General features: G+C 41.8%; 1 protein-coding gene across 3 annotated transcripts; it reads right to left on the bottom strand.

The window, feature by feature from the left end:
* Positions 1 to 195: 195 nt before the first annotated feature.
* On the bottom strand, positions 196 to 27,752 carry SLC37A1 (solute carrier family 37 member 1). 3 transcript variants are annotated; one of them, XM_028727260.2, is made up of 20 exons: positions 27,487 to 27,752; positions 24,225 to 24,432; positions 22,741 to 22,822; positions 20,469 to 20,595; positions 19,874 to 19,952; positions 19,150 to 19,285; positions 18,254 to 18,330; positions 16,091 to 16,257; positions 15,628 to 15,665; positions 15,009 to 15,092; positions 13,222 to 13,353; positions 12,474 to 12,564; positions 11,407 to 11,469; positions 9,550 to 9,635; positions 9,109 to 9,157; positions 7,577 to 7,650; positions 6,483 to 6,561; positions 5,804 to 5,901; positions 2,092 to 2,144; positions 196 to 647 (listed from the first exon to the last, which is right to left on the bottom strand). In XM_028727260.2, exons 2-20 carry the CDS (start codon positions 24,278 to 24,280, stop codon positions 632 to 634), a joined length of 1,587 nt encoding a protein of 528 aa, XP_028583093.2. In that variant the 5' UTR covers positions 24,281 to 24,432; positions 27,487 to 27,752; the 3' UTR covers positions 196 to 631. The 3 variants fall into 3 exon arrangements, with proteins under 3 accessions (XP_028583093.2, XP_028583094.2, XP_028583098.1); XM_028727261.2 differs by having other exon boundaries at positions 27,520 to 27,752; XM_028727265.2 differs by lacking the exon at positions 15,009 to 15,092 and having other exon boundaries at positions 27,487 to 27,745.
* Positions 27,753 to 27,904: the final 152 nt, after the last annotated feature.

The following is a 27,904-nucleotide window of genomic DNA, read 5'->3' as shown; positions in this document are numbered from 1 at the left end:
TGGATAATAGGACAACCTGCTTTCTTATAACAGAATAAATATCAGATATCCAGCAACAGCCATTCTTAGCAAGATCAGACATAACATGAAGGACACTTTGTTCAATGTTTTGCTAATTCTTCTTAGCACACTGCAAACAAGCATCTAAAGTTAGCTCCATTTCCTCTAGATCTGTTTGCATTCTTTTTTTAAAAAAACGAAACCAATCATGTAACATAAAACTTACTTAAGACAAAATTAGTATCAAGGCGCATTTTCTTTGGCTCAGTTAGTCCATAAAATAGTTAACAGCTCCTTTCTTTGAGGACACTCTCCTTCCTGAGATATTGGTACATGTGCAAAATAAAGAGGGAGGAGTGGAGATGAATTTTGAAACCTTCTTCCCATAATCGTGCAAATCTGTTCAGAAAATGCAGCTCAAATGCAACAAAAAATCAGCAACAAAAAATCAGCAACAAAAAATCCACAAAGACCAGGATCCAGAGAAATATGTGCAACTGGGATTCCCCACTCCTACTTCATTTTCAAGCACAGCAGCCTCCTTCTTGGTAGTGGGTCATAAATAGGCTCTCTGGAACATAGTCAAAGTCTTCAAAAAAACAATCATTTTAATTTACTTGTTTCTGAAAATTCAGTGTTCTTTAAACCTATAAGAGAATGAAGGATATGAGCAGTCAAGAAACAAGAGTTGATATATCTTGATATATAGTAATTACTACCTTCGAAGTGGGAAGCCCCACCACCATCTTAATTGCCTTTTAGCTTTCCGAGTGACATCTCACAATAGCTCAGGGCAAGGAACAGCTGTTTTAATTAAATATAATTATCTAGCATGGTCTTTAAGGTAAAGGTAAAGGGATCCCTGACCATTAGGTCCAGTCGTGACCGACTCTGGGGTTGCGGCGCTCATCTCGCTTTACTGGCCGAGGGAGCCGGCGTAGAGCTTCTGGGTCATGTGGCCAGCATGACAAAGCCGCTTCTGGCGAACCAGAGCAGTGCACGGAAACGCCGTTTACCTTCCTGCCAGAGCGGTACCTATTTATCTACTTGCACTTCGTGCTTTCGAACTGCTAGGTTGGCAGGAGCAGGGACCGAGCAATGGGAGCTCACCCCGTCGCGGGGATTCGAACCGCCGACCTTCTGATCGGCAAGCCCTAGGCTCTGTGGTTTAACCCACAGCGCCACCCACATCCCATCATGGTCTTTATTCATATTTAATATATAGATTCATAAATGAAATCAATAAAATAAAATCAATAATCAATAAATAAAACAGCTAAGACATTTCTATGCCCACTCCTGGCCACTAAAAGCTTAACTAACCCAAAAGTGGTGTACAATAGCTTTTGGAAAGGGGGATGTTATCTCACTGGATTAGGGCTAGTGTAAGGGAAAGCCCTTCCCGTTGCTCTTCAATACTGAGTGGCTATATATACTGCAAATCATCTAGAGCCCAAGCTCCTTACTAGCATAATTGGCTATATTTAGCACCCTGAAATGGAATGAAACAGAAACTTTGTGCAGTAGAGTATTGGTTTTATAAACTCCTTGCTGGCCAGGCCTATCAAGAATCAGTATAGTGTGCCTCAGACCAGCTGCAGAATCAGACATGGACACAGTCCAGTTCCACTTTAATTTCACACGTTTGTAATTTTCCTAGTGGTAGGAAAGTATAAGGTGTATGCATAAAAAGAGAGTGACGTGCGCTGAAGGAGATGTTTGCTGCAGCAACTCCTGCTGGCAAAAGGCATTTTACAAACTGGAAGAAGACCGTGAGTATCTAGACCTTTTCTAGACCACAGCCTAGGAAGCAAAGAACTTGCAATTTAAAAAAGGGTGACAAAAAACATGAAAACAATTATCAGAGATATTCAGACTCATCTTATCTGCTCTTGCAACAACTAAAAGATTTTTTAAATAAATAAATAAAACATTTTCAAACAATTACTTGAGAAGCTGATAAATAGTACAGAAATCCAAACAGAGAAAAGGAAAGAAAATTGCCACATTGTTGTTGAATGGAAAGATATGTTAGCTAAATATAATGTAAACAGAACGTATTGGCATACAGGAAGTTAAGCCAAAACTTACAGGGTGCGATCCAGACTACATCGAAGTTCATTTCGTATAAGGCGGAGCAAGAACTGTATAGATAAAATAAAATAAAAACAGTGTCAAGAGCAAAAATGGCGCCTGACATGAATTCTTCATGTAAATAAAGATGGTGTCTTAAAGTGAGGAACTGGACAGCATTCAGGCAAAAGTGAGGGCAGACTGGAGGGAATGAATTCTCCTAGGACGCTGACAAAAGACCATGGCAACTTATGTCACAATAATTTTAAACGTCTTTAAGGTGCCACAATACTCTTTTGTTGTTCTTGCTACAACAAACTAATGTGGTTACATCTCTGTAGGCCAGGTACCCGAAGCAAAGAAATGAAAGGAGGTACTTGGGTTACCTGCTGTTTATGGATTAGTGGCAGATTCCCATCTTCTAGTGTAAAGGGGCCAGGATGCACAATGGATCTAATTTTTTCATATGGGGAACTTGGCAAACAAAAGGTTTTTGGAAGTCCCTAATTTAAACAACTGCCCCTTTTTAAGCACTGGACATATAAATTAATCCATTGGTCACCAAAAGCCCACTATAGCCCCTGTATAATGCATGACATATTAATCTGCTAGCCAAATATGCAGCATAATGAACCATGCACAGTACAGTGGTACCTCGGGTTACAAACACTTCGGGTTACAGACTCCGCTAACCTGAAAGTAGTACCTTGGGTTAAGAACTTTGCCCTACAATGAGAACAGAAATCGCGCGCCGGCAGCACAGCAGCAGCAGGAGGCCCTGTTAGCTAAAGTCGTACCTCAGGTTAAGAACGGTTTCAGGTTAAGAACGGACCTCCGGAACGAATTAAGTTCGTAACCAGAGGTACCACTGTATTATGTCTGAGACCAAGTGTAAATGTAAGTTCAGAGAAGCAAAAACTGTAGCCGCAAATTGCTGAAGAGCCCAGTAGAGGGACTGCAAGCCTATTGGGAAACAGATTGATGTGCTAACTGGGTTGTCCTTACACTATTCTGAAAGGGTATCGCCATCATTTCCTTAAGTAACCAGGTTTATCTCTCTGATATAACGGAACTGTGAGGGAGAGACCCAGTCCTTTTTTGGGGGGGGGCAGGGCGCAGTGGTATGCATACCCCTAAACATTTTGTGAAGCAAAGTTTGCCCTCATTGAGGGGCAGTATTTCAATATGAGTAGGAAAATGAGAGTACCCCTAAACATTTTTTTAAAGAAAAATAGCACTGGAGAGACCCTAGAGTAGAGTGGGTAAATGACTACTAGAGATAACAGATATCAGATAACAGATAACTATCTGACTTTTAGAAGATATCTGAAGGCAGCCCTGTTTAGGGAAGCTTTTAATTGTATTTTAATATTTTGCTGGAAGCCGCCCAGAGTGGTTGGGGAAACCCAGCCAGATGGGTGGGGTATAAATTAATCTATTATTATTATTATTATTATTATTATTATTATTATTATTATTATTATTCACAAGAGCTTTGTGTGCATGTAATTTAAGAACACTTCTGCAGCAAAACACCTGCTGAGCTGACTGCAGCTGTCCCTGTTGCCATCTTTGTTACGCCAGAGAGGGTTTTGCTCAGAGATTAGCACTCTGGGAAATTGTACACAGTGCTGAAGCCGGAAAGGTCAAGGACTTGGTTCAGCAGCCTGCTAGATGCCCATGAGAAACCGTTTTAAAAAGAGGAACAGAAAGAAAAACGAACCCCTTGCTGATGCCACCTGCTTAGAAGAGCCTACAAAGGCGGCTCTGGAATTTGCAGCGCCATTCCCCTCTCCTTCCAGGAGGAATTGAGAAGGGAAAGGATTTATTTTTCTTTCGGCAAACTTTTAAACTAAGTTTAATGATGGCAGGCACACCGAGGTCCTGCACTGTTGAATTTGGCTTAGCCACTGCTTGACTAAACAGTGTGTCTGCTGCCACACAACGTTTAAAACAGTAGCAAACGACCCTTCCCATTCCCTTTCCAACACCATCTGATAAGTTGTGGGGTGGGTGTGTTGAGAAAAAGTGGGGCAATCAGGGGAATGAGGTGAAAGCAGGCAGCAGATGTGGAGGGACCAGGGTAACTGGCTATTCAGGCCTCTTCAGGGCAAATTGCCCTAGGCTCCTTGAAACCTAGCAATGCAATGGTCGCTGGTGGTTCATTCTCAGCACTAAATTCATTTGACGTGCACAAGTACACAAATCGCCTGCATCTTCTGCAATAATTCTCAGATTATAAACAAACACTGTACTTGAGAAAAACAGAAGGATTATTATGCAGAGCAAAGTCAAAATGAGAAAGTTTTTTTTAAAAAAAGCAACAACAACAATAACATTTTGCCACCCTCCAAAAAGGACTGTCCTCTCAGTAATATTTCAGAAGATGGAGCTACAAACAGAGATGAAAAGGTTCATCAACTCAGGGTGTGTGTGGGTGTGGGTGTTGTGGGGGGGGGGATTATTGAAACCCTTATGCATAAATGAGGCTTGATTTTACAAATTGGATTCAATGTATTTTGAAGGAACCATTTTAGTATCTCCAATTCCCTACCACTTCCTTAAATGAAATGTGAAGACACAAAAAAACTACCAAAGCATACTTGCAGCTCCTACTCCTGCCTTTTAAAGGTTCTATCTTTGATAGTTTCTACTATAACCAATATTACTATGGTAACCTAATACTTTCGTGGGGAGGTGGTGGTTAAATATTAATAATTATTAAGTGCCAAAAATTGCATATTTCAGCTACATATAAGATTTTATAAAACTTACTGAATCCTCAAAGACAAAGTTTACCTTGCAAGAGGGTTTTCCAATTAGGAATTGTTGCAGAGAACTTAAACGATTCTCTCAAAGGAAATTATGATATATATTTTTTTGGCCCTAGCAAGGTTGGATGTTAGCATAACTACTGATTTCACACTTACAGCAGCAAAAATAAAATAATATCCCTTAATGGTGTCTGTGTAGGAGGCTTAGAAAAGTTCTAACAGTAATTACTTCAATCAGCTTGAAATGTGAATAAAAAACCTATGTTGGCTGGACAACTCATTTATATTCAAGTGCCCCTTTCCCACTTTCACTTTTGCATTAACAGTAGCCAGACATTTATATATTTATAGCATGAGAGATGCTCAAAAACAATTCAAACCTCACAAGTAGAGACCAAAGCTCCCATTCTCTACATGTATTTTAAAAAATGAGGTCCATCTCCCTCCCCATGGAGCTGAGAAAATTAGAACAAGTTACCTTAACATCATCACATTTATTTTAGGAAAATTAAGGACGAAATTTGATGATGTAGACGACAGCATAGTACCTTTTTGATAAAAAGCACTATAAAAGAGTGATATACTGTGTAAGTTGCGCTCCTGCTTGGAAATATAAATCAAGCCATTTGGGAAAATGAGACATTAAAAGTATTAAATAGAACTCTACACAGCTAGATTCTGACTCAACATCAGGAAGAACTTTCTGATGTTATGAGTTGTTCGACAGTGCAATGGACTCCCTCAGAAGGTGGTGACTCTCCTCCCTTGTAGATTTTTTAGGCAAAGGTTGGATGGCCACCTGTCATGAATGGTTTAGTTGAGATTCCTGCATTCGAACGCTACAATTTGACGATTCTATGAAATCAATGCAGTCAACGCATTAAACTGAACTCTACATTTTAACAAAGGAGCCTACAGGACACAGAAATATGGTACTATTCCATACTTTGACTTACTAGCAAGGCACAAGCATCTGCTATCATCAGCATATAAAACACATTGTTCCAACCAGAAGGAGAGAGGAGACCAGCTAACAAAGGTCCCAGAGCAGCACCTGAAACACAGGACACGCAGGTTAAAGCAGTACAGTGCAAGAAGCAGCACATCTGACAGGCTGCATAATATTTTATACGTTCCTGAGATTTCAACATCGATAACATATTTGGAAGTGGCTTCTAGGTATGTCACCACTGCTTCATAAAACCACAAATATTCCTCTTGAAATGGGAGAGGACAGAGGGCTCATCCACACTTACTTTTGCTCTGCATTTCTAGACAGAGGTCTGGACTTTCCAGGTCTGAACCCTTTTTTTTTGGGGGGGGGGCTCTGTTTTTCCTGCGAAAACCGGTTATTTACCGCTGAATCGAAGCAAATGGTTATCCGTGGAAAACCGGATTTGCCATTTGCTCTGATTAAATGGTAAAGATGGGTTTTTCTGGGGAAAGCAACAAAGCGGGGGGGACGGGGACGCTCTGAGATGTTCCAGGAAAGTGCTTGGGTTTCCATTGAAAAATAACTGAGGGGTGATGGGCACAGATTTCCAGGACTGCAGCTGCAATTAGAGTCATTCTACAACTAGACCCATCAACTGAACTTTTGTTCTTAAGGCAGATATTTTGGGAGCGAAAGCTTACCTACTGAACCTGTTCCATCAATGATAGCTGTAACAGTGGAGAGTGCTTTTGCATTTCCCTTGAGACTTTTATGGGTACCCTTTAAAAACAAAATGTTCAAACCTTAACAATTTTAGCACAGATAGTAGCAATATTAACAATCATTTCTCATTTATACAGTTCCGCTTTTTTGAGCTCCTAGGACGAAGAGGTGGAATATAAATGAAATAAATAGTCTTTGTTTCACAAAGCTGAATGGGTGGATCTGGGGGTGCTCAACCTATATCAATCAAAACTAGACATTACAACAGTTTCTCTTAAATGCTTTTGCATTTGGGCCATTTCTGATGTTCCTCTATCTTGTAGTCCCACTACCACCACAGAGCAGCAAGCCAAAATTCTTACACACAGCTGTGTTGAGTAACTGTAGACTGGGGTACTTTTCCAATACTGGGAAACACTGGCCTGCGAGCACTCCAGTTGGAGAACAGCCTTTACTAAAGGTGTCATGGGCTTTGAAGACACTCAAACTCAGGACGCAAGGGAGAAACGTGCTAAGAGGAAGGCATGCTTGGAAAATCCACACCGTGATCAACTCCCACCCAAAAACCAGTGTCCCCACTGTGGAAGGACGTGTGGATCCAGAATTGGCCTCCACAGTCACCTATGGACTCATTGTTAAAACCGTGTTTATGGAAGACAATCTTACTCAGCTACGAGTGATCGCCAAAGAAAGAAGACTTTTCCAATATTTAAATTAAAGGATAAATAAAACATCTTTTCTGAACTCCTCCTTAAAACCATATACTGGAACTTGCATTAGGTCAAGACAGGAGCCTTTCCTAGCTTCCTTCTCAAATTGTATCTATTTGATTATACAGATACTGGATACACCACCATAAACCTAGTTGTAGATTAGTGAGGATCTTCTTCGAGGGGCCATTCAACCCACACACTTCAAGGCTAATGGAGAGAGGAAGCCACACTGGCCTATGGATTCTGTCCTTCTCTAGAACATTGTGCCTCTTCCTTTCATGTCCCTGTTCTTATTAAAATGAAAATGACTAATATATTATGAGAACTAACCTGAACATTTAAGACAGATACATACTCACCAAGTCAGCTGAGACAGCTGTTGTGATCAACGCATAAGGGCCATTTACAAGCGCTCCACTGATGAGCAGCATAACTTGAAATGAGATTAAACACAACAACCAGATTTTCAGAATTTGTGCTCGCTCTAACAATACATGGAGGGTGAAAGATCTATTAATCAATGCACATTTATTTCAAACAGACGAGTTAGGAAATTATAAACAGTGGAAGCCCTGTTTTCCAAACTACCTTATAAGGTAAAAAAAAATGGTCACCCAGTAATAAATAGCCAGTAGATTGTTCTTGGTGTATATTTGAAATGAAAGCATGGGAGAAGTTACGTAACAGAGGGGACTGGCATTCTTATCCTCATTTGACTTATTGGTAAAACTGAACTGACAAGCAGACATTCAACTTAACACAGCCTTGGAAATTAAGGATGAGAAGGCATGGATAACAGAAAGAACTGGGGGCAAATAAGAGCAGAGTGTTGTGTTGTAGTCTGCATAAGACACACTGCTGCCATATCTGCCCTGCCTTGCCTTCTGCCACATTTATTTGCCTATTTGCGAGGCAAATGATGGCAATCAGTCCTTGTACCTGTCTCTCCCACAGTGAGAACAAGCACAGAACGCAATAACTTGCTGCTGCTGCTGCTTACTTTGGACCTTAGTAGAACCAGGAGGCCTCCAAAGGCAAAAGAGAGGCACACAGTGAAATCCTATGCAAGTCTACCTGAGGTTAAGCCCCATTAGGTTCAGTGGGAGCAGCTCACATGTACGTAAGTTGGCAAAGGATGCTATCTGCAAGCCACTTGCTGCTGAGCTGTACTTCTGAGCCTGTCAGTCCCGAGCCTCAGTGGCTAATTCCTATTTGCAACTAGTGACCACGCAACTCACAAACAGCAACACTGCAATGATCTACTTACTATATTAGACCCTTCCAAAGCAGTAATTACTATTTAGGTATACTAAGTAAAACTATGGCTGAAAATTATCTGTACTACTTATTTCCAGTTCCAGATTGTCAGTCCCAAGTAAGGAAGTAGGAAATATATTTAAATGCAGTGAGGAAGAAAGAAATGGAAGTATATTTTGTCCCTTCGCCCCCCAGACATTCACATGATTACTATCGGTTGGCTAGAGCCCCTCTGTGTGTATGTTTTGAGACTACAGTAAGGAATTCATACACCGAAGACAACATGCGCTGAATTAAGGGAGTAGAGCTAATTCCACTATCTCCCATTAGCTTTTGCAAAGGTAAGCTATTAGCAGAGAAACAATTTAGGCTCCAGATCACTGATGTTGCTGTGATTGATATGTGAGATTGTACTTCATGAGCTACACTGCTCTCACGAGCAGATGATTCTCGACTGGGGGGGAAAACCAACAACAACAGAACAGAACTGGTCTATAAATACCATTAGGAGTGACCATCTTAGACCTACGTTCAGTACTTATATTTTATAATATATTATGAAATGCATTCCCAGATATATTTTTAATCATCCCAAATAGGTTAAAAAAATAACGCTAGAAAACAGAGAACTCACCTATGGTGGCCTCAAAGCCCATTTTACTGATTGCTGAAAATAGGTATAGCTAAAGTAGACATAAAGCAACAGTTAGCTCAACTCATCATGAAACTTTAACTTTTCAATAACAAGATCAGTTGTCTTTGCTGGGTATCAATTAATAAATCTGCATTATTTTGCATTGTGGGACCTACTGGCATAGACGACAGGCCTGACGAAGCGACTATAGATCTCTGCTATGTAGGAAGCAAGGTGAGTTCTAGGATTTTATAATAATTTTCACATTAGTTAAGGCTAATCCTTCAAGGGGGGAAGAAAATCTTATGTTTCAGTGGGGAACAAAGTCACTTAAACAGTTACAACAGAAGAACATTAAAAATCTATCCCTCCATCGCTAAACCAGCACCAGCTAGCAGACACATCTAATTTTATCACTGTAGTTGAGACAGCAGGCCGTACCGTGGGTGCTGCAATCAAAAGCATCATGCCACAAGTTGTAGCTCTTTTCTTCAGTCGGTCTGATATTATGCCTGCCAAAATTCCACCTGTGGAAAAAGATTAGGGGAACTGAATCTCTAAGTGAGGACATGTTTGCAACTACATTAGACACTACCCATAAAGGGCATCCTTTTGTTTTCTTAAAGAAGTGCCCTGCATATATTATGCATCAATAAAGCCAGTAGTACTATCACCAATAATTTCTACAATGTAATTGATCAAAGTGGAATAAAAAAGAAGGGCTCATCTAGCCCGGCATCCTGTTCTCACAGTGGCCAACCAGATACCTGTGGGAAACCCAAAAGCACAAATGCACAAAATGTCCATCTTCTCCTCTTCTTTCTTCTCCTCTTCTTCCTTCTTCCTTCTTCCTCTTCTTCTTCTTCTTCTTCTTCTTCTTCTTCTTCTTCTTCTTCTTCTTCTTCTTCTTCTAGAACACACTCCTGTGGTCCCTCAGAAAGTGTCCCAGGGACTTTAGGAAGTTTCAGATCTCCTCCTCAGGGGATGAAGAAATAAGTTTGAATTCGCAGGGGGAGATCCAACCTTGTAAGGCCCCTCTCAGCCACTGCGCAAACCTTGACAGGCCTTGTTGTATCAAGAGGTATCAGTTTGGTCACTGAAGGAAACAGGATGCTAGAGTAGACAAATCTTTGTAGGGCTCATGTATTCCCATTTTTTCCTACTCTGTACTCTTTCATTGAGTAATCTTTCTGTTCTGAAGGTTCCAGCTACCACTTTTATGCAGAATGCTCCCAAATCTATTTCTTCCATAGCCTCTTCAGTTTCAATCTCTACATGCCCACCATCATTTCCCACTGGACCTCAGCACAGACATCCATGCAATAGTGACATCCAGACTAAACTACCATAATGCACTCTACATGAGGCTGCCTTTTAAAGGTGCTTCAGAAATTGGTTGGAGCCCGGCACTCGAGTCTGAACTGAAAGTACTGCTGTTGACCTTTAAAGTCCCTATCAGGCAGGGTTCATCCTTGGACACTTTCAAGTGGCATTAAAAACTCACCTTTTTTCATGGCTTGTTGCAATAAGTTGTTGTTTGGCTGGAGATTTGATAATCTTGCCTAATTCTGGTAGTTGCATTATTTGGTACTACAGTATGTTATATTTTGCTGGAGTATTGTTGGTTTCGATAAACAATGGGTTCAGGTGATCAATATATTCTAAGCAGTGTTAATTATATTTTTTTGTCCATATGTTGATATAGTCTGTAAATTGCCTTGGGAAGAATGTTATTTTTGAAGGGCGGTATATAAATTTGTTAAATTAAAACATTTCTTGCCAATGTCTGAAATGGAGCATAGCAAAGATAATACTCTTGTTTATTCCTGACTGTTAATTTCAATCAGAAGGCAAGGCTCTCTTGGTGGTCTCTGCTGGGAATGAGGAGTACAAGGGCCTGTGAATAGGCTTTTTGATTGCTCTCCCCACTGAGATGTAATTTACCTTGACAGTGTACTTGTTTTGCACACTTCTTTCATAAGGCTTTAGAGGTAGAGATCTGTGATGGGTGAAGTCAGTTTTGAGTAAGACGCTACTGCTGTATTAGTTATGTAGGCATTTAGATGTGAATTGGTTTAAATATTGTATGACATTTTGTTGTGCTCCACCTGCTACAAAAACCAACATCTGCTTAATATTCTCATTCTCTCAGCTCAGCAGCTCAGTTTGTCTGACCAGTTCCCACCACCTGCTCTTCTCCATAGCTCTTGCCTCTGTGTTTAAGAATATCAAGTCCATTCAGAAACATATAGATTCTGTGTGTGCAGTTTTAAAGTCTCAACTAAGTTTCAAACTTACCAAAGATTCCTCCAACATCAAATAGTGTGGATAGATCGCCTGCTCGTTTAGCATCAATATGTTCTGTCAGTGAAGGAAATAAAAAAAAGGAATTGCTTAGATTTTTTTCAGGAGCCACAAAACTGGCTGACTGCTCCCTGTATCTGGGGGTCTTGTGTTCATGATGGAAGAAAGGCAAGATATAAGTTTAACAAGCTGGCAGGCGGCACTAAGAATTAAGGTTACATATTATAATGCGTACAAAATAGGTATCTGTTCCAAGTTATTCAGGGCAAACCCAGATGCGGTGTGGCAGATCCATGACTAGTGTTTTGTTTTGATAACTAGCAGCCCTATGGGGCCACTTTCAAGGCTGCAAAAATGGTGATCTGGAAATGGGTGCTTTACTCTTTCCCAGGGTAACTCACCAAATTCCAAAGCTGCTATTAGCAATACATGGTTGGAAGGGGGGATCTTGCTTGATTTTGCAAGGCATCTTTACTATACTCTGCAGAAGCAGCATTTTGCAAAGTATAGTAATGATGCCTTGCGAAGTCAAGCAGGACTGCCCTCCTATTACATCAGCTGATAGGAGGACGCAATCATCATTAGCACTGGTTTTGGGTACACAAGAGGTCTCTTTGGGTGAGCGAAAGACCCAGTTACCTGCTTTAATCTCCGATTGTCACTGTGAAAGGGGGGGGGGCTCCATTGGGAGGAAGGGCAGGATATAAATTATAATAAGAATAATATCCACCTTGATAATACTATCCTCCCTTTTGTCAGCCATTACTTCCCACTGTAGCAGGAAGGTAAACGGCATTTCCATGTGCTCTGGCATCCGCCATGGTGTCCGGTTGCGCCAGAAGTGGTTTGGTCATGCTGGCCACATGACCTGGAAAGCTGTCTTAGGACTAACGCCAGCTCTCCTTGCCTGAAAAGCGAGATGAGCACAGCAACTCCATAGTCGCCTTTGACTGGACTTAACCGTCTAGGGGGTCTTTACGCTTTTACATTTACCTTACTTCAGAATACGTTTATCTTTATGTGGATTGCATATACATGATCCTTTAAACACAGATACTTACCTACATTTGTGATGTACAATGGAAGCCAGAAAAGAAAAGTGTAGCTGACCAGTTTGGCAAATAACAGGCAGAGAGAGAATTCTACAACTCCCTACAGAGAACAGAAGATTTAAAAAAAAAAATTAAGCATACTTTTTTATTCCCACCCCCCTCCAATTTTAAAGGTACAACTTATATTTGGGCCAATATTCATCATTGAGTTTCTTAGTCATTTTATACAAAAAAGAAATTTCTCAAAATGACTTAAAATAATATACAAGCAGAAAAAAACAATTAAAAGGCAAATTTAGAAAGCTATACAAAATTACTAAAAAGCTCATCCAGCAATACAAAAAGCAGGAGAAATCCCACTAGAAGGAGAGCACCACAGGTTAACTCAATCAGCAAAATACTGAGTAAATAAAAATGTCTTAGCCTGTGTTTCTGTGGGGAGAGCATTCCACAGATATGGAGCCACAGCTGGAAAAGCCGATTCTTGTGTAGCTGCCCTCCACATTTCCATTAGATGAGACACACATAAGCCCTTGCTGAAGACTGTGAGGCCCAGGCTGGTTCATGGTTCAGATATTGCACACAACCAGTGAGGGGAAAAGGTACCTCTGATTGATGCATTGTGTTTTGTTTCCATGGCATGGCTACTGTCACTGGAGAAGCTGACATAGTAGAAACTATTACTATTACTTTCAACTTCTGAAAAAGATAAGGACCAAGCCTCAGTCCAGATTTGAAGATGGCGACGAATACTCACAGGTATTCGCAAAGCTCCAGAAAAACTTATAGCGGACTTCCTGTTTTCAGTTTCCTCACAGCCTCCATTGTTATGATTCAGTGACTTGTTGCACTTCTCATTGTCAGGGAGCAAGCAGTGCTTCTCTGGATCCTACAAAAGACCCCATCAAGTTCAATGAAGGCAATAAACCAAGCCACTCATATATTAATGTACTGTTAATGTACTGAAATAATTTTGCATTTTAATAGGTTAATTGGAACCATAAACCAGTTTTGAAACACCAATGGCTGAAGCAATTTAAACTTACTTATGGAATCATGTTACCTGCCGCAAGACCAGTTCTCATATAACATATTCAACTTGACAAAAATGCCATTATGTATGGATTTCTTCAAGCTTATGCCACATGGCCTTATTAGCTAGTACTTTCTTAGGGGAGGTCTTTCCTCAATATATTAACAGAATTAGCCCCATTCCAAGAGGTGTTTTCTTAAAGGAGGAAACACACTAACTGGACAGTAGGACATAGCAGCTTCATATGGAAGTAGGTCGTTAGATTATGGGTTTTTGGTGAAGTAGTATCTAGGCAACATCTCATGTATTTGAAAGTGTAAGGCAGCCTTTCTCAACCTGTGGGTCCCATCACCCCTAGCTAGCAAGGCCAGAGCTCAGGGATGATGGGAATTGTAGTCCAACAACATCTGGGGACCCGCAGGTTGAGAACCGCTGGTGTAGGGTGATTAATAGGAAGACATGTAAGCACACCATGAGCAAATCAGAATGAATGAAGGATGGATGCTCATTTTCATATAACCACCCACAAACAAATCAGAAATAAATAAATCACAATAAAGACTGGATGCAATCTGAGCACCCCATAAGCTTTGCACCTGCAAATCAGGATGAATGCTGAACAAACAGGCCATTTGGAGGAGCCCTAAGTCTGTAGGAAGAAGTGGAAGACCTTGGTCAAGGATAGTTGCTACTGCTCACGCTATTATGAACTTTCTTGTCCAGGTTTTTGTGCATAGAATCTGTGTACCCTGTTCTCTGTGTGCAGAGAGCTAAATCATTATCCACATTTGGGTGGTGCTGTTAGTTTTACAATCAATAAGATATTGCATAAGCCACTGGGCAATAAATTTTGCAGAAAGAAAGATACTGCTAAACATACCTATTGCACTGCTAACTTGAAGCAAATAAATACATATTTACATGCCCTCCAACATCTCGCAGGATAAGACAGGGCCACTCTTGCATACACAAAACACCCCTGTTCTCATACTAATGATCTATTATTACTCCTTGCTGAAAGCTGCTGTCTACATGCTACTCAGCACACCCACATTTCTCTGCAATGCTTTCTAAACCACATGTATTCGTAAGTGTCCTCTGTTAAAACTTGAGAATGCATTGCTTAAGCACACAATGAATTTGGTTCTAATTAAATAAAATAGCTTAAACTGAAACACATTCACTGAAATTAACTGCCAGGCTATGCAGTTGCACAGGGCTGGAAGGGAAGCTTATGCACATGTGCAAATATACTAACATTCTTTTAAAAATACATCTTCCAAATCTTCCCAAAGGCAGAAGGGACAAAATAGAAACACTGATTTACCAAGGGCAGATAACAGAAGGTCACATCTGTCTCTCATAAACAGGGACAGTTGGAAAATATGTGATTAAGCAAATGTTGCTTCATGCAATCATCCCCCCCTCCCTCAAAGCATTAAGGTAATTTGCTTAAATATGAATTCATGCAAGCTTTGAAAAATCTAATTATGAAAGTATTTTTGATTTACCCAAGATAAGCTTGTTTTCTTAGCGCTTAATTCTGGTTTCTGAATGGTGTATCTATCTGGCCCATTCCTGTAACTTTTTGAATTCTGAAAGATATTTTTATAAGAGATATTAAGAACAATCCTACTTGAAGGAAAGCCTTATTAAAGTCAATGAGGCATCTAAATAAACATTAGGATTAGGCTTCAATCTTTTTTCTCTTTTAACTGCAATGACAACTGGAAAGCTTGGTAATACATAAACTCAGATACTTTCCCTTATACTGCACATGAGGCAAACATATTTAGCCCATTCATCTTGGCCCATGTGGGGTATTTTTTGTGTGTATTTCATGAACACTTCCCTATTTTCCACCCCAGATTTTTTTGGGGGAGGGATTCACATAGGTTTATTATGGGAAAGTAGTGCTTTCAAGCCTTTGAGGTGTACAGAAGTCTTTCAAGCAGAAGGTTCAAGAAAAAGAGGGGAAATGAGACCCCCCCCCAGCTTTCACTCTGAACCATCTGCTTTTCTCCTTTATGTACACCCACCATACCCCACATATGCTGGTTGAAAACTAGTATTGTGAAACTGGAAATGGAGAAAATGCAATTAATGAGGTCCCTAAAAGTCATTACTTACACTGGATGATGAACTTGTACAGTTTGCATCCCTAGGATCTGAAATAACACAACAGAAACACAGAAATTCATGGATGTCTTCCAAGTGCTCATGGAAATGTTTATGGTTTGTTTTATAAAATGCTGCTAACACACAATATCTAAAAATGCATGATTATCATGAAAGCAGGCTTCTGACTGGATGCAAATTTTAGTAACTGCATTGTGTCAACTCCAAGTTACCCATAATCTTGGTTTGCAACCAAACCTGGAGGTGAGGATATAAGATTGCAGAATGACATACACATTCTTCTGCTCCATTCATCCACTTACCCGGCATGCACACTCAACCTCTTTTTTTAATGCAGCACAAGCTAGAGGATTTTTGTGTGTGTATGGTCTATGAACAATATTGATCAATTACATTTATTGCAACCCAGAACCTGCTCAGTTTTGCATAAATTCATTTCAGAACAGGTACTTACGTTCAATAAGAAACAGGAAGCAGACAATCCCCATTGAAGCTATTATAACGCCAGGCACCACAAAGGACAAACCCCAGGAGGTAGACACCCAATAGCCAGCTATTAGGGACCCTAAAATATTCCCCACTGAAGTGTGCGAGTTCCATAATCCCATGATCAATCCTCTCCTATAATAAACAAAGGAAAATGGTCTCTTTTAGAACTTCTCATCAACATTCATTTTACCCAGGTGAGACATTAGTGCATTTAAGTTTTCAGTACTTGAAATACTTCGAGTTGGGGGGTGTCTAGGTAGATTTTGTGTTGGGTTCTGATGTGCTTTCCTATGTATGCAGGACTGGCCGAAGAATTTAGCCAGCCCAAGGTGAAGGATAAGATGGAAGCTCCTCATTCCCCATTCAGATGTTGTTGACCAGCATGGCAACTGAATTTTACTTTAGCACTGTTGTTGGGATAGCGTCATAGGCGCCGACCCCATGGGGCCTGAGGGGGCCCGAGCCCCCTCAAAAATTTTATTGGGGGGGCTCGGCCCCCCCAATAATTAAAAAAATTATCGCGCGCCTTGGCTCCCGCGGCCGGCGAGGGGAGCCCGGGCCGCGCGCGGCTGCTGCTGCTGCCGCCGCCGTTTGTGGTCATGGCGGAGCTGCCGCCTAGGGAGGAGGGGAGAGGGGGCTGGCGGGGGGGGCAGGCGGTGAAGGGGGCTTGGCTGCGCTCTCTCTCTCTCTCGCTCTCTCTCGGGCTCTCTCTCTCTCTCTCTCTCTCTGGCTCTCTCATAGGCGCCGACTCCATGGGGCTAGGCGCAGCACGCTCTCCCCTATTCGCTCACGAGGAGGCGGCGCCACTTTATTTGCATATTCATGAGCTTATTTATTATTCATGAGCTTTCCCGGGCCCCCCCAATATTTTTTATAAGTCCGCGTCCCTGGATAGCGTCCTCCACCACACCAAAGAGTAGCAGGCTAGGATAGAGGGTGCAGGGCAGGCTAGGTGGCACAACACAGCTGTGACCTCCAACATCTTGCCATCATTCATTCACCGCTCTGCCTGGCACCCGCTCGCTACCTGCTCCAACAAAAAACTGCAGTGCAGCAGAAGTAGCACCTGAATGAATCATGTGAGCAGAGCAGTGCCTGCTAGCATTTGTGACCTATGCTGTCTGCCTCTCTGCCTGCTTGCTTAGAGAAGAGCATTTCCAAGCAGCACTCCCCATGACATATTGGAAGAAGGCAAGTAGATGAGACCAGCCCAGGTCAGCAACAAGCAAGCAGCCAGAGAAACATCTGGGAGCAGTTGCTTCAGTTTTTCTAGTCTCAGGGCTTGCTCTGGGCTTCTCATCCCTGCAGTCCTGAAATGCAGGTTTCTTCAACATGAAGTAAGGTAAAGGTAAAGGTACCCCTGCCCATACGGGCCAGTCTTGACAGACTCTAGGGTTGTGCGCCCATCTCACTCAAGAGGCCGGGGGCCAGCGCTGTCCGGAGACACTTCTGGGTCACGTGGCCAGCGTGACATCGCTGCTCTGGCGAGCCAGAGCTGCACACAGAAACGCCGTTTACCTTCCCGCTAGTAAGCGGTCCCTATTTATCTACTTGCACCCGGGGGTGCTTTCGAACTGCTAGGTTGGCAGGCGCTGGGACCGAGCAACAGGAGCGCACCCCGCCGCGGGGATTCGAACCGCCGACCTTTCGATCGGCAAGCCCTAGGCGCTGAGGCTTTTACCCCCAGCGCCACCCGCGTCCTCAACATGAAGTACTCCTATTCAAATCCAAAGCAGCAGACAGGAACAGGCACATGACCAGTATGTATGGCTGGCAAAACCTGTGAGTAGTCTTGAAGAATGGCATCCTTAATCTCCAAGACATTTCCTATATTCTCAGCTAAGCGCCTCAGTATCAAGTGGGTTGTGCCTCTAACATGCCTTTATGCCTATGTGTCAACAAAGACCCCATATACACTTCTCATGCTATCACTTTTCCCTCAGGAACTTCAAATCGCTTAATATGTCACTGTCTTTGATTACACTAACAAGGAATGTTAAATGGCACAACTTCACTGTAAAACATAGCTTTTAAAATCTGTGAGTTACTGAGTTATGAGGCAGACTATTTCACTGAGTTTGCAATGTGTCCAACCCCACCCAAGACAAACAGATTATAAAAGATTTACCTTCCTTTCCCAAACCAGTTGCCAATGCAGGTAACCACACTGGGCCAGCCAGTAGTTTGCACCAATCCATTAGCCATCTGAAATTTTAAAACTTTGCAATAGTTATCTTGAAACAACTGTTTTACCAGATAATGCAGTATGTCCAAGAAGCCAACATTAAAAATAATATTCAAAGCTGTGTTAAACACAACTAGTGCACAGCCTAGTCAAAACTCATTGTTATATATTCTTTGTTTCCTAGACAGCAATGTCAACTCCCTCCCCCACACACTTGCCAGTCCCAATGACTGCAAGTGAATAATGACCATCCATTTATTCTCAAATGCTCTAGAGCACCGTTCCCCAACCTTTTGTTCTCCAGATGTTTTGGATGGCAACTTCCATCAGCTCTAGCCAGCACAGACAATGGTGAGTTGCTGGGAGTTGCAGTGCAACACACCTAGAGGGTGCCAGATTGGGAAAGGCTCCTCTAGAGCAGCTTCCACAGCTCGTGTGCTGCCAGCATGAAAGAGAAGTCATAGACTTCCTAACAGGTCAACACTTAGTAGTGCTTTCCCTTGCCAACACATTTTAAAGTTCCTGATTGTGCATTGGCAGCTACACTTCTACTAGGCCCACAACTGATGTCACAACTAACATCACATGTGAGGCAGGTGGGCATGGATTAGGGAAGACAACTTCACAGGCCAAATCTGAACCCCTAGTAGGTCAAGACTGGCCTACAGGCCAAAGGTTCCTCACCCCTGCATTATCCTTTGGAACAGGAGGTGCTATGGAAAGGTTGTCATAGGAAATTAAGTGGATTTTGAGGCAGTTCCAGAAAGGCAGTTCTTTTTTTCTTTTTTTTTGTCATGTCTGAAAATTCCAAGTGAGAAAAGAAACACAGGTGTGCCTACCTGAGCCACGATGTAGAACCACAGGCTGTGTATATTATAGAAGTAACCAAATCCAAACATGGCAGTGAAGAGTCCGCTGGCAAACATCCCTCCAGTGAGATAATACCGGATAGGCAAACGTTCACCTATTATGCCACTTTGAATTCAGCCAAAATAAAAAGGGATTGATTTTTTAAGCATGCTGAGCATATATAACCCAAAAAATCTGTAGATATTACATGGGCATTTGCATGGTAAGCTATGGTTTAAATCCAGAAAATGCAAAGTTTACCAATAACATTGTAGTAGCACTATAATAAAAAGAACAATTTGAGAAACTTTACAAAGTTGCGTTATCGTAAGTTGTTTGTATTCAGTTTTCATATTTCAAGCCAAACCTTTTGGTTTGTATTCAGTAACAAGAATCGAATCGTGAGCTGATAGTGCTCATCTGAAAATCACGATCGATTCTTCTCAGCCACAGTAGGGACAGGATTTGAATTTGTTCCTTTTTAAGCAGCTTTGGTGAGCTACTGTAATAGGGAATATTCTGTACTCTAGAATCTACATTCCTAAATCCTAGGGCACACAGTCTCCTAAATTTTATTCTTTTCAATAATTCCTTCCTCCGCTCCTCAAAAGCTTGTAAGCAACTGAGCACAGGAGAAGATCAGAGATTAAGCAATCATATATTTACAACTTGAAAGCATGAAAAAGGATTTTTAAAAGAGTAAAAGAATTTTACCTCAGGTACATCCCAACTGCATAAGCACATAGGAATGAATAATCCAGGGCTCCCAACAACTGTTTGTAGTTGCTCTTATCTAGGAACACATGTTTGTTAAAGTTCATGAGATGGAATTTTTAAGGCACAAATAGCCATCAAAAAGTCTGAACAATACCTATTCAGTCTCTTTGCAACTTCAAAGAGGGATTCTAGCAGGTTAAAACAATAGTTTGCTCCGTAAGCAAATTCTGCTTAATCAAATTATATACCTGCACAGTTTGTACCATTCATGAATAAATTGATCAGCTTGATATAACGGGCATTCATTATAGTCTTTATAGTCATTATAGTACCAGGCTTTTAAAAAGTGGAACATCTTGCACAGTACAAGATTTATTTTTATAGGTGAAGTTTCAAACATGCCTGAGTCTCCCACTAGCACTGTATAACAAAGTTTGGGCATTCTCTTCCCCCTATTGCCAGCCACCCTGCCCCACAAACCAGTTCCTATATACAGGAGTGCACAGAACTGTGAGGAATTGCAGAACAAAACAATACACATTTTTCCTTTACATTATATTCCAGTTTATGGGGTGGGGGATAGCCTACTTACCAAATGGCTCCCAACCACAGCGTGACTCATTAGCAATTTTTTTAACAGGCTGAATCTGGATGGCATATTCTTTGTAGGTGTTATGCTCAACAACCTGTGGAGTATTGCAGTGCTTATGTAGTTCTCCCTAAATTAAAGTAATACAATTAATCTAACAGAACACCTCATTGCATAGAACCAAATAAACTATTTTTACTTTACCAATATTTCAAATCAGGGCCAGCGCACCTACGAGGCAAGTTGAGGCTGTTGCCTCAGACGGCAGATCTGGGCCCGAGGAACATACTGCTTACTGCCACTGCCACCTCCTCTGTGCTTCCATGTGTTCTCCCTGCTGTGCCCATGGGGCGCAGAGGTGCAGGTGATGGCACCGGCAGAGAAGCAACACAGGCCCAGAACTGTGAGGGACTGTATTGGAGCAAAACATCCTGGGCTGGCCCTCTTCAAAATAGGTTTTGCTGTTTAGAAACATTTACCAGTCAAAAACCTTAAAAAGGTTTGAATAATAACCTCAATGAAATCCAGCTTTGCAAGCTTTTTTTTCCTTTTTTTTAAAAAAGAAAATTTAGTTATGTTAAGAGACTGCAAATTTCCATGAGGCCTCCTCTTTCTTATGGATAAGCAATAAGAGACAAAATTTGACAGAGTATGACTCAATCTCTTGCATGCCTCGAGTCAGTTTTCCATACAGTAAAGAGTGGAACTAGTAAAAGAAATCAAATACAGGCAGAAAGTTGTCAACATAAGCAGATTTTAAATAGAACAATAGAACCATGCTAAGCTCCGGTCAGGAGTAGTGAGGCAGTGTGGATTGGCCTCTGTATCTAAAGGTGGAGAGGGAAGCTATTTCATTCTTTTTCTGTACCAGTTCCTGTCTAGCTGGAATGGTTTTGTTTCGGATCCAGCAGACAGTGGCGTAGCGTGGGTTGTCAGCACCCGGGGCAAGGCAAGTAATTTGTGCCCCCTAACCCGTGGATTTGCGCCCCCTAACCCATGGATTTGCGCCCCCTAACCTGTGGATTTGCCCTAACCCCAGATGTTGCGCCCGGTGTGGCCGGCCCCCCCTGCACCCCCCACGCTACGCCACTGCCAGCAGATCAATGGCAGCCCTGATCCACTGCCTTGAAGAAATGTGATACAGGAATATTTCAAAGGTTCAAATTATATATTATTTTACTAGTCTAGGCTATATATAATTACATATTGTTGTGTAGGAACACTATAACTGCCATGTTGGAGGTTTGGTTGTGTGAGTGTTCCTGTAGAGCATTATTTGAATGCTGAACAAGTCTGCAAAAATGATATATTAGAGCAGAGGTTGTCAATACAGTGCACTCCAGATGTAGCTGAACTACAACTCTCACAGTATTTTTTCACTGGTGACACTGGCTGGGGCTGATGGGAATTAGGAGTCGAACAGCATCTGGAGAGCATGGTGTACTTATTGTTGATCCATTCATTTTGTTCCTAGTTAACATGAACAGTTCTGGATGGATGAGGAACGACTGCAGAAACATGCTTGTGTGGTAGTGGTTAGAATATTAGACTAGAATCAGGGAAAATCAGGTTCAGATCCCCACTCTGACAGGAAGCTCATTGGCTGACCTTGAGCCAATAGCACTCTCTCAGTGCAAGGTACCAGGGGTAGGGGATGGTGAGATTAAAATGATGAAGGGGCTTAAAAAAACTATGTATACCTTCCTGAGCTCCTTGGCAGAAGTGAGAGTGTAAACAACAAAATAATAAAACAGAGAGATTGTGAATTAGCTAGGACAGAGAAAGCGAAAGATGAGTAAAGATGAGACACAAATTGGATCCCAATAGAATTGGTTGCCATGGATTGAAATGTTGAGCCTTAGCAACATGATTATGGTCTGGGTAGGAATTTGATTGCCGGCTATGAACATGAGGAGACAGTCTGGCAAAATCTGAAGACTGAGTACATACTTATTTTCAATTTCACAGCACTATAAATGACACTTTTGATTTGCCTTTGTACACATAGCCTTTGTATATTTTCACAGATCATGGGCATCTTGACAATGAGACACCTACTTATAGTACACACAGTGCAGAAGCCCTTGTAGAACTGGATGTTCCATGTGGGCTCTCAATCACTATGAACATTTTAATGTCTTTTTATTACTGTACAGCATGTCACATTTTATTGCTGTATTGTAACGCATATGGTAACAACACTTTTATGTAGCTTTAAAATGTACTTCCTTGTGTGATGTCAGATATGTTAGAAAGATATTTCCTTGTTACTTACCTTAACTATACTGATTGGTTTCCTTGATAAGTGGAAACTAGCATACAGCATAAAAGTCAGGACAAATGTGAGAGCCCTGTACCTGTGAACAGAACAAACATTTATAATTCCATGATTTGCAGCAATACACTTGCAATCATTTTAGGCTGTTCCATTGTTATATCCAGTTTCTCTTATTTATTTCCAATATTTACACTGATTTAGAAGCTAAATCAAACAAGAGTGAAAGGTTAACTACAATAGGTTAAGCAATTTCCGTTTTCATTGCACAATGCTCTAACCATGCCAAAAAACAAAAAAAAAGTACTAAGCTGAACAGTAGTGGTGCCTTTTTATCTTTTCCAGAAAATGTTAATTATTATTAATGAGGTTGGGGGGATGGGGTGGGATGACTGGGGCTGGGGTGGTAGGGTGATCTTTCAAAGCTACTACACGGACACATCTCCCACCCCCAGCAGTTAATTCCTGGCAAATGTCAGACACAACTGGGATCAAGCCCAGAGGTTGTTCCAAGAGGCAGCCATCAATGCTGCTGTGGCTGGTTGAGTCAGAGCAGCTCCCAGGAATCGGTGGCAATTACTGCATAGCAGTTCTGTGAGGTGTGATAGCAAGATGATAAGCACGGCTGCCAACTCTTCAATCTGCTTCTGTAGCTTTCACCTTTCACTTGATGACCAGAACATAAATGTTGTCAGCTGCCAAACTCCATGCTGTGGAAAGCTTCACCTGGCTTTTTTTTTTTTTTTTTTTTTTTTTTTGCACATCATGGTATTGTTAAAGGTGTAAGAGAAGGCCAATTTCTTTCTGGTCAGATGACAACCCTAACCCTAAGTATACCTGGGTTCAAGGAGCGAGAGGGGGGCTTGTCAAAGTGGAAACGTTTCCCATAGTTATACTGCAATATTAGTTAGAAATAAGTGTGTGTATCTATATATATAGATATCTATATATAGATATGTAGACACACACACACACATATACATACACACCCACACACCAAATTCGAACTTCACAATTCAGTTTAAAGGAGGACCTTCCCAAACACAATGCAAAGCACAGGTATCCTTTTCAATTTTTCAAGCATAATAGTACAGAGGTACCTTGGAGGTCGAACAGAATCCGTTCCGTAAGTCTGTTCAACTTCCAAAACATTTGGAAACCAAGGCGCGGCTTCCGATTGGCTGCAGGAAGCTCTTGCAGCCAATTGGAAGCCACATCGGACATTCGGGTTCCAAAGAACATTTGCAAACTGGAACATTCACTTCCGGGTTTGTGGCATTCGGGAACCAAAACGTTCGAGTCGCAAGGTGTACATCAACCAAGGTACGACTGTAGTGATGATTATAATGTAAAGTCTATACAGAAATATACCTTTAAGCAAAATGCATCACTGTTCATTCTTATTAGAACTTAATATTTGAATTGAGATTTATTTAAGAGGAAGTCAAAGCCTGACCAGGCCAAAGCAATAGACTATAACTTACCACTGGTCTCTTGTAAATAAAGTGATCAAGCGAATCCCAGGTGGAAGTTCAGCCATTTACTTGAGTATCAGTTTCAGATATTAATTATTCAGGTGCTTCAGGTATTGGTTCCAGGTTTTCAACAGAACCAACTGTCACATTGATTAATGTCCTTTACATTTCTCTTTTGGTGTCACTGACCATCACTATGAGTGGCTGATTCTTCTTCCTGGTACATATTTTTATAAGAAAAGTGTTACTATGAATAACCACACCCTAGGCCAACCCCAACATCTCTCACCACCAAAGGAACACAAGCGAACAGCAAAGAACCTGCACAAACGCTGACACCAAACCCTACATATAGTAAGTAAAATAGAAACATCTCCCCCCAACCCCATCTCCCCCCCACCTCTTTCCCCCTTTTCTTCCTAATGTCTCAGCAAATGAAACTGATTTGTAAAAATGTTACATGGGGGGGAGGGGATACGAGAGAGAGAGATTGCAAACACTTTTGTAAATCAAGAAAACATTTAATAAAAAAGAAACAAACCAAAAAAAGAAAAGAAAAGTGTTACTGATCATGCTACAACAGTATTTCTCAGCTATGGTCGTGATGAGAAGAGAACAAAAAAAAAAAAGTAAATTTGAAAGAGATAATTTTAATGCAAAGCATTTTTTTACTATTTTCATGCTAATATAAGAAATAAAGAAAACAGAGGGAAATAAAAACATGATTTGAAAGAGATGACCATCAGAAACAAAGATCACCCCAGTATTAAAATCTATACAAGCAACTTGACAATATTTAACCAATCAGTAATCTTGCCCACTTGTTAATGCAACCAGGATAAACATGCCCAAGCTGTGTCGACCTGAGCATCACAATTCTGGAGCCAGTTTCTCAAGGCAACATGTACACATGCTACAATCCTCAATCCAGCTTCATTGTTAGAATGTTCACTTAAAACACTATGAACTGTTCTCTATGAACTGCAAACCTGCTGCCAGACCACACAAGAAAATTTCAACTATATGCATCTCAACATATCAATTAAACGTTTACACTTACCCCATAGTGTGTAATACTTACAAACCTTCCAAAGTGTACCATACTGTATGTATAGTAAATTAAGAATAGAACCCATGGTACAACACAGGGACAGGAGGAGGCAGAAATGCAGTCATTTAGTCAGGTTGGCATTTATTAGCTATGGAGGTTAAGTGGCAAGAGAGCCGGTGTTCTGGATGTCTCTAGCAGACTTGCCTTAAAAGTGGTGTCAAGGTTGGGGTGTATATAAGAGACTGCCCTCAAAATACTTTGCAAACTTGTCACAACAGGTTGTATGTTCCTGAAGCTGGACCTTTAGATCAAACTGTGCCACCCTATAAAGCACTGAGAAGGGTTGCAAACCAAGCAACGGAGTTTCTGCAGGATTAGAGTTTAGAAACAATTTTTTATTTTTATTCTGTTGTTGCTGAGGTCTCCAAAACCCTCTTCCGGGAGGAAGAAATACCAAGGTAAAACTAAGTTGTTCAGTAGCACCTGGTATTCCTTCAAATATTTGTTTACATGTAGTAGCGCTTGAAGATTAAGACCATGCTAGGCTGCACTTTACAGATCTAGTTGCCTTAGAGGCAAAATGCCATAAACTCTGCTATATGGAATTCTTTACAAGAGACAGAAGTGCAAACAAATCAAAAGTCAAGTGTAGAACAGTTTCTCTCTCACAATAGCATAAGTAAACTCTAAGCCAGTTGATAGTCTACACTGCAGGGCATGTATGTAAACAGCCTCACTGCTTCTGCCTTCAGGTTAGCACTTTTTACCAAACTGAATCCAGGAGTTTGGATTTGCAAACACACATCTGAAAAAGTACCTTTTGTTTTCATCCCAGCTCTTCAGGAGGATCAAGCTGGTGAAGTGATTGTATCATATCTGAAGAATAGTACTGCAGATGTGTGCAAATAAATGTGCAAGACATGGGGAAATAGTGCCATCGAAGAGTGGATCTGTTAAACTCAGTTGTGTAACCAAGATTCTTTAGAAAGATATCTTGAAAATTCTACATGTATGGTCATCTGTCATAAGACACAACTATGCAAATTTGTTCAGCAACAAATCCATTGCCCTTAAGCTTCTTCTGGGCTATGTCTCCTGGCAAGGGAGTGTCCTCTGGGTGATTTCCCCATGAATACAACTTCCACCTGCAGGACACCAATAGGTGGAAGTGGCCCTGCTTGAAATACTTTTGCACCTAAAATGGCACCTCCCATGACAAAAGACTAACATTAAATGACAGTTTGGTGCTCTTTAATGGAACTCCAAAGGGCTCAGTGATATAGCAACTGTCCCTGGTTCAATCCTACATCTCCAAGCAGGTCTGGGAAAGTCCCCTGCCTGGAATCCTGAAAAGCCACTGCTAGTCCATGTTGATACATACTGACCTAGATGGACTAATGACTCAGTACAAGACAATTTCCTGTGTTCACTAAAGTGGCTTGCTTATTTATTTAAAAGACTATACTGTACATAGAACACTTTGACCATATTGGAACATTTAACCTAATAATATAGAGGGGAAACCACAAATATATACAACAGTAATAAAAGCAGTCATAACACCAGATTTTGAAGGATTGAGAGGGGGGGGGGGAAGGTAGGAGTTGGGGTTTTGTTGTTGCTGTTGTTTGCCAAGAAGGCAAGTGAAGTTCCTGGGGAGGGGTTCCACAGAAGCTTACACACACACACCCTTCCTTTTAATCAAACTTAATGGGCAAAATAAGCTAAAGAGCATCACCATGGGATTCTATGTCTACTCAAAAGCAAGTCCCACGAAACTACATGGGATTTATTCCAACATTGCAGGGGGCTGGAGTCCAGCCGTTGGATTAGATGACTATCGGGGTTCCTTCCAACCCCACAATTCTGCGATTCTGTTCCTAGGTTATAAGGCTTGCAGCCGGAGAGGCTAACGGCATTAAGTTATCTGGAGTCTGTGCCCTAAAAGAGCGCGCGTGCGGGTGCGAGAGTGACGACACAAAGCAAGCGAGCCCAAACGCGCTCGCGCGCCCCAGCCTCCTCCTCGTCGCCCCCGCTTTGATGTCCATCAGAGGGGAACTCCGTTTCCAGGCGTCTCCATCAGCGGCAGGTGCAGTGCTGACAGAGCTGCCTCCCCCTCAGGGCTCAGGCAGAAAGGAGCTGCTTCCTAGCCGAACGCGCCCCCGCCCCAAAGCTCCCGCCTTCCCCCTGCCCGCATTGTTCCCTCTCGGAGGGTCCCACCTGAAGGGAAGACGACGACGACCGTCTCCTCACCTCTACAGCTCCCTGGCGCTCCGGGGCAGAGGCACCGTTTCCTGGCAGCCTCGGCAGCCACTTCCTGGTCGAGGCGCCGCTCCCGGGCGCGGTCTCGCTTCATTCAAGCCGAGCCAGTTCTGGTGCGCTGCTGCTACAAATAGTGACAGGAGAACCTGCTCTGCTCGCCGCCAGGGCCGCCTCCCTCTCGCTCTGACGGCAGCAGCTGAGAAAGAAAGGCGCTCCCAGGCAGGGCCCGAGGCGGCAGGGCTGGAAACTGCCGCCAGAGAGAGAATCCGGCTTCCTGATCATAAAACCGTATATGCCTCTTCGTCTTCGCCACACCACCAGGGAACTGGTCTAGCGAGGGAAGCTCATAGCCATGTCATTTTCTTTGAAAGAGATT

This window comes from Podarcis muralis, chromosome 4 (assembly GCF_964188315.1).
Source record: "Podarcis muralis chromosome 4, rPodMur119.hap1.1, whole genome shotgun sequence".
Taxonomy (NCBI): Eukaryota; Metazoa; Chordata; class Lepidosauria; order Squamata; family Lacertidae; genus Podarcis; species Podarcis muralis.
This window is presented reverse-complemented; position numbering and strand designations above follow the sequence as displayed.

Excerpts from the sequence above, each read along its gene's own strand:
- SLC37A1 (XM_028727260.2), bottom strand. The coding sequence starts at position 24,280 with ATGGCTGAACTTCCACCTGGGATTCGCTTGATCACTTTATTTACAAGA. Across the intron at positions 18,331-19,149 it reads GGTTCTACATCGTGGCTCAG|ATGGCTAATGGATTGGTGCA; the intron begins GTAGGCACACCT and ends TTAAAATTTCAG. Across the intron at positions 9,158-9,549 it reads TTTTGATTGCAGCACCCACG|CTATACCTATTTTCAGCAAT; the intron begins GTACGGCCTGCT and ends TGTCTACTTTAG.